Here is a 9,717-nt window from a genome sequence, read left to right on the forward strand (position 1 = left end):
ATACCATTCGTCTATACTGTGCAGCACCCTCTGTTGAGGTAAGACGCGACAGGGGGGGGGTGCGCTGCGCCCTTATTGTTTCCTCAGGTGCAAAAGTACGGCTTCCTTGAAGTTGTCAGCTAGGCTCTACGATTTCTGTTATGACCCGTTCCAATCCCATTCATACATATGCCTGTACATGATTTCTCTGAATGCACGTCAGATCGCCATCGCTGTGGTGTGGTTCCTGGCGTTCCTGATCAGCGTGCCGCCGCTGTTCGGGTGGAAGGACTCCCGCCCCTGGGACCCGGACTACCCGCAGTGCCGCTACAGCACCGACGTGGGCTACGTGCTCTTCTCTGCTTCCGGTATGTACCCTGCTCTACTGTCGTCATGAAGTAATCACATTGTCAACTCAGATTTATCATGACAAACTGATTTTGCATCATGCATAACAAAATAGCGCTGATTGAAACAGAATGATTGTCGACGTCATGCAGTAAAATTGTGACTGTACCAGAACATATATTGCGAAACGTTTCCAGTTACGAAAATATTTGAATTAAACCATTCCTAATTTTTCTTTCACAGGATCTTTCTTCATCCCCCTGGTTGCCATAACAATCGCATACAGTAAAGTGTACTCCGCCGTGACCACTCGACTCTTGAAGAAAACTCCCTGCAAGAAACCAGCACCTACCGCCAATGACCACACCACGCACCGCCCGGCCATCATAATAGAACTGGCAACTCCCTCAGCAGAACGATGCGACAGCGGAAACGGCAAGACCAAACAGTCTACCACCTTGGAGACCAGACGAAAATCTGTGTCAGGAAACAGCAGCGCCGACTTCAGGCCGACCCCACTGCGCCGCAGCTACAGCCTCGACTCAGTGTTGGCAACGAGAGGTGAGCTCAACTCTTCTCTTCCGAACATTTCTATGTGGTTCCCTGACATCGCACTCGCTGACATCAACCTGCACATCCAGACCGACAGTACCACAGATGGCGGACTGGCCCGAGCGGACGAGCGGCCGGGTTCACTGAGCCCGCAAGACGAAGAAGCGGGAAACAACATGGAAATGCTGTCATCACGCCAGGTGAGTGAGAGTCCACGTAAGGACGACTCCTCTACCAAGGAGACCCTCCATTGTCTCAAGTCGGCCAAACAACGCCCCAATCGACGCCGCAAAAAGTCAAAATCGGTCATGGCCGAGATGGTGGGTCACCTCCAAAGCAAAGAACGCTTCCTGAAGAAGAAGGAGAGGCGGCTGACCTTGATCCTGGGAATCGTCATCACGGCGTTCGTGGTTTGCTGGCTGCCGTTCTTCGTCACCTACGTCACCGTCACCGTGTGCGAGACGTGCGCGGTCTCGGACGTCATCTTCAAGCTGTTCGTGTGGCTGGGCTACTGCAACTCCGCCGTCAACCCCGTCATCTACACCGTCTTCAACAAGGACTTCGTCGCCATACTGGCGGCGCTCAGAAAGGTCGTGTGCGTCGGCGCGGCTTGTCACTGAGAAGATCTGATTATTCATCCCATTTATTTAGTACTAAAGTACTTGACTGTAAAAAGCGTGCTAATCGGTATTATATGGGGATAAGTGTAAGTTATCTGTACTAAATAAATTAGATAAATAACCAAAGCTCACTGAGAACCGGAGCTAGCCTCTTTTTCAGGAGTTCCCGGATTGGTCTTTTTTGGGGGGAGGGGGTATTTTCTGGTCAAACGTAGATCGCACGTAGGGTTGCCAGCCGGAGCTTCTATTGCGTGCGATCTTCGTTTGACCAGAAAATCCCCCCCCCCCCGAAAAAAACGACCGATCCGGGAACGCCTGAAAAGGAGGCTAAACCGGAGCCACGTTCAAGTTCACGGCGTTTCAGCACCCATAACCCTCCCAATTACAAACTATTGTGTTTTTCTGTGTGACAAAATTAGTCGGGACAAGTTCACATTGCCTGTGGGTAAATAAACATGGGGCCGGGGTAATGAAGTGCCTGAAATATAAATCGCCATAAGTCGACGTAACACTTGTTTTTAATGTAGGAGAAAAATATGCTATGAACAATCAGAATGGCATATCAAAACTTCTTTATATTCCGATTCCCTTTTCATAATATAATGTTGCCTACCTATTTGGAAATGTGAAAACGTTTGACGAATGTCAGGATTATAGTTTTAACACAGAACAATTTTTTCTCCCGATCATCCAGCCGATCCCGCAAAATATAACGTTTAGCATATCAATCATATTTTTCCTTTCCCAAATTCCCCAACTTATGTCATTAAGAAGAATTGAAAAGTTGCCATAAAACTCAGTCCTGCTGGTTCTGTGGATTACAGTGTGTATTGTCTGAAGCGGGAGTCTTAAAGCTTTATGGTTAAAACCCTTATCTAAGAATTTTATGAACACGACTTTTCAAATATTGGAACTTGTTAACTTGGAACTTGAATCTTAAACGGATTTGACCAATGACTGGAAATGGACAAAGAATTCGGATATGATTTGGATCTGACGCATAGGTGTTTTTAGAATGGACCGGGCATGGATAACGATTTCATCTACATATTCTGTCACAGGTGACGTATCTGTATGTGTTGTGTTGTGTTGTGTTTTGTTTTGTTTTGTTTTGTTTTGTTTTGTTTTGTTGTGTTGTGTTGTGTTTTGTTTTGTTTTGTTTTGTTTTGTTTTGTTTTGTTTTGTTGAAAGGAGGGGCCTTATGCTAAGGTCACATTTCCAAACCGGGGTTCGACCGGGCAGTCTTATGGAACGAAAGGTATGATATAAAAGAAAACAAAGCACAAAAAAGTTTTTAAAAAAGAGAGAAAAATGGGAACTATTTGCGTATAGTATTGATATGAATTGTTGATTTTGCGTTAATCGATACAGCCCGGCCGGGCCCCTGTTTAGAAATGTGACCTGACGTGAGGTGATTTCCCTTAAAATGTCTTTTTTTCTGTACTGTGATTATGATTTTAATGTCTTTGATATCTATATGGAAAAGTTAAAAGTTTGTCTATCTTGTAGTATTATGTGTTTCCTTGTTATTTTTACCGCCATCGGACCGTGAAAAACGCTTATAAAAATCAAAAGCATTTCAGTGAAACAAACAGGACTGCACCAGTGTATCACCGTTAGTGGTTTGTCTTTTTCGTCTTTCTGTTGCATGTCAGTGACGGAGACAACTTTCAAGTTCCCGTCATATTGCTGGTGATTGTCAATTCCAACACCACTTGAGTATGTATTTAGATTTTTCTTCATGTGTCCAGATACAAGTAACGTTCTACTACAATAGAAATAGGATTATAGTTCAAACACGAAACGGATTTTTTTCTCCCGAAGTCAACAACAAGCTTGCCGTCGGTGTGCAGATTGAGATATGTGCCATATGGAGTGCCTCATCAAGGTTTTTAAAAAAGATAAGAACAGCTGTATTTTTGTATTCGAGCCCTTTGCTCAGGCCCTTTGCCAACATGTCAAGTGCTTCAAATGAAGAAACCTTGATCAGCAGATGTTAACGAAAAACAATAATTGGTTGTTAAGTCGGGTACTAGATTGGAACAGAGTTTTGTGATTGTTACATGTATATTTTACTAGAAGGACTGTCTATTTGTTCAGGATTCTGACAACAACCCTTTACCTGGATGTCTAACCTTCATCGACGTAACCCTTTATCTATATGATGAGTAGGAAATATAAGGAGAAAAAGGAAATGTATTTTTCAAAATATCGGGAAAATAATATGTCTATGTACAATGTTGTTTTTAATACTGATGAAATGTGTGTTATCCGTATTTTTTATTTAGCCGTGGACCGTGGTTTGACTTGACATGGTGAATTGTTGACCAGATATCGTATCGATATCAGTGATTCAATCGGGATGTGCACACTTACTTTTATAGATGTATTTGTTAACGAGGAATCTAAAACTACTTTTATATTAGATACTAACCTTATACAGTTAGTCGGAGGAATGTCGGACTGTGGATTGTGTCTAACATAAACATTAAGAAGATGATTATGGAAAAAAAATGTATGTTTGTAGAACCTTCTGTGGTATTAAGTTTTGATATTTGAAAAAGCCAACTTCTACGTAAATATCTACAGTAAGTATGGATATCAATGGTACTGGAATCGAGCAAGCTCTATTATGAAATCACTATTTTCGAACCGAACAAATGATATTTTTGAAAAGAAAATTGTATGTCATAGATTTGGTACTTTTCTCATTCGTATAACTCAAGATATAAACAATATTCTCAAATCATTTTTCAATAGAAAATATTTTCTATGTAAAGAATTATCCAAAGCAATAGTCATAATACATTCAAAAATTCCCCAGATTTTCTAACAAACATCATGAAAACAATATTTCAAGTATGCAAAAGTGCCTATCGGTGAAAACCGGACAACAGCCTGACCCCAACAAGGACAACATCCAAAATTAATTGCATTCATCCATTCACGACCATCACATGTGTATATACGAGCAGAATTATACGCCCTGTGCAGAAAAAAAAGGAAACCTGAGATCAGTGCCTACTCATAGACTCCCGATTTCAATATATATATATAGAATACAACACGGGGTATTCCGTATCGCCCGAGGTATCGGCCCGACCGCGGGTCGGATCGCCCGACGGCCGCAGGCCGGAGGGCGATCCGACTCGCGGGAGGGCCGGGACCGAGGGCGATGCGGAATACACCGTGTTGTATTTTATTTATATCATACCCACCCAAGAAAACGCGCCTTTCAATGCAAGATGAGCCAAAAGTTGGTGCCCCTAAACCCTCAAATGCAACAACATCAGTTCCAACGTCCGGATTCTGTATTCGAATTTTCGAAAGGGGCACACGCGGTTAGGACGAAACGCGTTCGAATCGTTTTATGGAAGCCATGGAAGCGTTCGATAACGGGTTCCGGACCGGGCCGTACCGTAACGTACGGCCCGGTCCGGAACCCGTTATCGAACGTTATCGCGGCCCGGGTATGATATAATATATAATACGCACGTCTGAAAGTCCGAATATGGCTGTAGTCTGACGACAGAAGATATTCATCGTTTGTGTCACAAACAAGCTCATAAAATTAAATGATGATGTGATCAATGCTATGCTCAGCAACGTACACCTGTGGCTTGAGACGTATCTGTGTCGCGGTTGTAATGCAATAATCGACATCGTACAATACCTTCTGTTCAGTGTGACGTAGTTCAGAGTAATTTGATCAATGATAGTGACATGAATGTTATGTTCAAATAATACCTTCTGTTCAGTGTGACGTAGTTCAGAGTAATTTAATAGTGACATAAATGTTATGTTCAAATAACCTGGAAACCAGACTGTTACCAATGAGCCTACACAGCCAAGCTCGACGTCACCGGGATGTAATCTCCAAGCAGATCCTATGGTTGCAAATTGAAAGACAGTATCAAATTTGCCAGGCAGTATCCATTCGCCAGAGATGGTTCATACACCACCCATGGACCCTCTCTGGCGAATGGATACTATACCTGGCCAATGTGATACTAGTACTGTCTTTTGCCACCCTAGGATCTGCTTGGAAATTAACTGGGATGGGCCATGCATAGATAGAAGTTAACAGTACCGAGGAACTACAGTCTGTAGTCCTGAGAGCGACTGGTCACCAGGTTATCAATGTTCATGGTATTGTTTGATCTTGTCGTACATATCCAGTCTTGTTGGTAAGTAAGATATGTTGAAATTTGATTGTGAGATGATGCAAAGAGATTTAATAAAGATCATAACTTAAGTGTTTAAAAAAGACTCCAGAATGGATTTTTGTGTTGTTTGATGTCAGACAATTGTCTTTACAAGACGATTACTACCGTGAATTTAGTTCAATATACACGATGGAACATCAAATTACAACTCTGAGGTAGGGTTGTGTATCGTCCAAGAATCTCTGGTAAGCCGGTTCAAAACTCATTGATACGTCTACAAACCCCTGAACTAGAGATGCACTACATGCGATAGGTACAAAGCCATGACCGCATTTGTAAATCTCCACAATATATGATTCAGAGCGACTTGTTTGTCTCGGTTGGTGCATTCTGCTAATCCGCCTAGTCTGACTGGCCCTATAGCCTTGACAAAATTGACGCACCTGATGCCTTATATAACACAAAGGTTCTGTCCCGTCTTCCACTTCACTTCCTCGCGATAACCGTTGAAGGGCGAGGAGCGCACTCGAAGGCTGAAGGCCAACGTGTTTCGCATGTTGGAATGGAATTCGATTCGATTCTGCGGAAATGAATTTGCAGTACTCGGGCTAATCAACGTCTGCATTTAGAACGCTGTGTTATTTGACATATTTGCTGCTAGTAGTACTTCATTCAAGAAGAGCCAATTCATTTCTTTAATCTATGTTTGCTTCACCTGCAAATTTTCGTCAGACGTTTTCATGTTCGTGCTTTGTGAGACGATGCCGATTGTACGGTGTTCCCAGTTAAATTTCTGCCATGATTGTTTCATATTAGCCTCCTTAGTTCCGGGATCGGTCGCTTGTTGGTTCAGATCACACGTAGATCGCACGCGACAAGCTCCGGTTGCCAACTAACCCTACATAGGGATGGTTATATAGGGTTGGCGGCCTACTATTGCGTGCGATCTACGTTTGATCTGAAAATACCCCCCCCCCCCGCCTGAATAGGAGGCTAGATCACCATCAAATTGGCTACATTAAAGTCTGGTGGAGACTAGATCACTAGATACAGTCCCCCTTTTCTGCCCAAAGTGATATAACAATGCCACCTGCCGGCCATGACATGTAACGCATGTGCAGAAACTTCCGTACGATACCCTCACCACTTTGACGTCCAACATGGCGGCGACCATGGCACGAATTCGGAGTCTTTTGCAAATTTTCACCAGTAGATCACAGCCCCTAGCATGTGCCCATCTCAAGTACAGCACAAGGAAGGCTGACGACACCTTGTGTGAGCCAGAGCTGGCCGTAACATCCGACGGGCGGACGATCGTGTGCTATCACCCGTCCAAACCCTTCCCGTACGAACACACCAAGCCGCTACCGCCCTTGGACCACATGGACGTGGAGGTATCTGACGTTTGGTTACAGAGATGACGTAGATTAAGGTGTTGCCATATGTTTGTATGTTTAACGTCATTTGATGTGACGTCGTTTACCTGTAAAATAACTTAAGTCAACGTTTCAACAGATCCACTGCCCCCTCCCCCTTTAACGTTAACTTTACATACCTTGGCATTATGTTGAAGTTTATCATAACGTTACATATTTGTAATTATGTGCTTTTTATATGTTATACGTACAATGTCTGATACTTCTGTGTGTGCTTTTCTATCAATTTCTTCCAAACTTCCAGCTAATATAAAATTGGGGAGAGTAATGTCTATTTTCCTTTTGCAGGCTGGAGCCAGCCAAAAAGACATCTTGAAACTGACATTCAAGGAGCAGAGGAAGGAGCATCTTGCAGGTCCTGACAATAAGAAACTTGAGAAGATGTTCTATATACATGAGAATAGATGGTGGGGCAGCGGCAGAGTGCGTCTACGGAAGTCCAACGAACCTAAAGACAGGGAAACAGAGCTATGGCAGCCCCCGAAGGACCAGTGATTACAACAGACACTGCCATGGCTATCCAGACAAGCAAGAACTGATTCTGCTGTGTTGAAGTAGTGAAGAGACTAGATGTTGCTGTCTTTTGCCAACAACTGGTGCACTGAGTTTCTATAGCCAACAAGTCATATCCACCAGAAATCTTCTTAAGAAATGTAAATTTTGTACCAGGAACAACTAACAGTTTGCAGACAATAAGACAGAATGATAAACTTAGGTCTTCGAGTTAAATCAATGCCAATAAATCTTCATTGGCATTGTTAGTGGTATAGATGGTACTGTATATTACTTTAAACCATGACAGTCATTAACAATAAGGAACCATGCAATGTTATATCTATACGTAGCTGCATCAACATCTCTCTTTCTTTTTATATATATAACATTATATATATTCTTGTTTCTGAATTCCCAGAAAAAAAATGTACATGAAATGCAGCAGAACTCAACCATGTGGTATGGGTGTTTTGCTTACATTTTGCACTTCATAGTACTTATACCACCTACTTTGCAGTCATCTAATCCTCAAGATAAATGTGCAGGTTTCTTTGTGTAAATCATCAAATACCACAACAAACATTTCACAAATGAGACATTTTCTGTGCAGTTTATAAACACTCTATATTGTTTTATTGTTACTGCATTTCAAACATCATAAATACACTTAGTCTTAGGATTATTTATTCTCTTGTAGTTTCACTTTAACTACTGCTTTACAACTGTGTTCTTCCAAATGTATTTCAGCAGCTTTCATTGAAATATCACATTTATTAACACCAATTTATTTCTTGGTTCAGGGATGAATAGATATTATATTTCCCTTTTTTATTTCCAAGTAATGGGGTTATAAACAAATGCTTTCAGGATGCAAGGACTTCTAGCTCCTATATGTATATTTTGGGAAATGGCTGATCATGGAACTACTTTGGTATTACTGAGTGTTCACATGAGCTAGTGTATGGCAATGGTTGTGCCACAAAATATGGTGTTACATTTCATCAACAATATTTAACAACAACAAAAGAATGACATCAAGCCCTTTACCCATCAACAATTTTTTCATGGACATTTACTAGACATTCATATTGTCCATTTTCCCAGATACACTGTTTAAAATTTATCTCATAACTGAGATTTGAAAACCCCAGGAATATACCTTCAAAGGAAGTCATTCCAAACCTATAGATGTTATCCTTTTTCTTTTGGATAGCTAGCTGCCCTCTACTTCTTGAAATGAGAAGACTTGATGAACCAAAGAAATAAATTGGCAGTGACATCAAAAACATCAAACCAATAAATCATGAACTGTGAATCATTGTCTTCCTCATACAATTTCTTACAATCTGTCAACTACACGTCAACTTTCGGATTCATATTTATACACAAGTTGTATATAAATGACCAACACCCAAACTATTTACAACATTTAAATGACAAGGACTACCAGTGTACAGTGTGACCCTATCATACACTTAAGTCTTTAACAAGGGGCACACAGTAACATATGCAAGATTCCTGTCAGACATACAATTAATCCATTTCCAAGTAAAACTTAAAGCTGTAAATAAAAGTCAATGGTGAACAGTGAACACAAAATCTTGCCCTAAAAACCATTAATGATTGATGTGTAAATAAAAGTGTTTTCCTTGTGTGTGTGTGTGTGTGTGTGTGTGTGTGTGTGTGTGTGTGTGTGTGTGTGTGTGTGTGTGCATGCTAGGGAAGAAAACCAAGCAAGCAAAAGTCATATGCAAGTAACACTCAGAGACATTGTTGAAATAACCAAGGAGGTTAACCTCCTTGAAATAACTGACTTAAGCATATGTCTGAAATGTTCATATTTACATTCAATTATCCATCTTTGTATGTAGCACTTCTACCTCCAGCTAACAATAGTTTTGATTGGTTGACAACACAGAAACATGTGCATGAAAAGGGTACACCATAAAAAACAGTGTTTCTACAAGTTAGACAAGAACTGTTTCCTCTTCAAATCCTTTCAAATCCTTTGTACTTCCCCTGTGACATCAGTTACCTAGAATCAACAAACACAGAAATCAGCTGGTCTGTTTTTTAAATGCTGCTATTTTGAGATCCACATAGCAAGTTAAAGATACCTTT

The 9,717-nt window shown here is 41.3% G+C and overlaps 2 protein-coding genes across 2 annotated transcripts in view; both read left to right on the plus strand.

The window, feature by feature from the left end:
• The window catches only part of LOC109479644 (octopamine receptor-like), a 5,455-nt gene extending 3,928 nt beyond the window's left edge, over positions 1-1,527 (plus strand). The window contains exons 2-4 of the mRNA XM_019781630.1: positions 203-347; positions 571-806; positions 1,197-1,527. Coding sequence (XP_019637189.1) covers positions 203-347; positions 571-806; positions 1,197-1,499 — 684 coding nt within the window. The 3' untranslated portion in view covers positions 1,500-1,527. The remainder of the gene's footprint in view (positions 1-202; positions 348-570; positions 807-1,196) is intronic.
• Positions 1,528-6,791: 5,264 nt separating this feature from the next.
• On the plus strand, positions 6,792-8,911 carry LOC109479810 (39S ribosomal protein L42, mitochondrial-like). The gene is made up of 2 exons (XM_019781829.1): positions 6,792-7,059; positions 7,390-8,911. Exons 1-2 carry the CDS (start codon positions 6,826-6,828, stop codon positions 7,594-7,596), a joined length of 441 nt encoding a protein of 146 aa, XP_019637388.1. The 5' UTR covers positions 6,792-6,825; the 3' UTR covers positions 7,597-8,911.
• Positions 8,912-9,717: the final 806 nt, after the last annotated feature.

Source organism: Branchiostoma belcheri, unplaced genomic scaffold, assembly GCF_001625305.1.
Source record: "Branchiostoma belcheri isolate BF01 breed outbred unplaced genomic scaffold, Haploidv18h27 scaffold5, whole genome shotgun sequence".
Classification (NCBI taxonomy): Eukaryota; Metazoa; Chordata; class Leptocardii; order Amphioxiformes; family Branchiostomatidae; genus Branchiostoma; species Branchiostoma belcheri.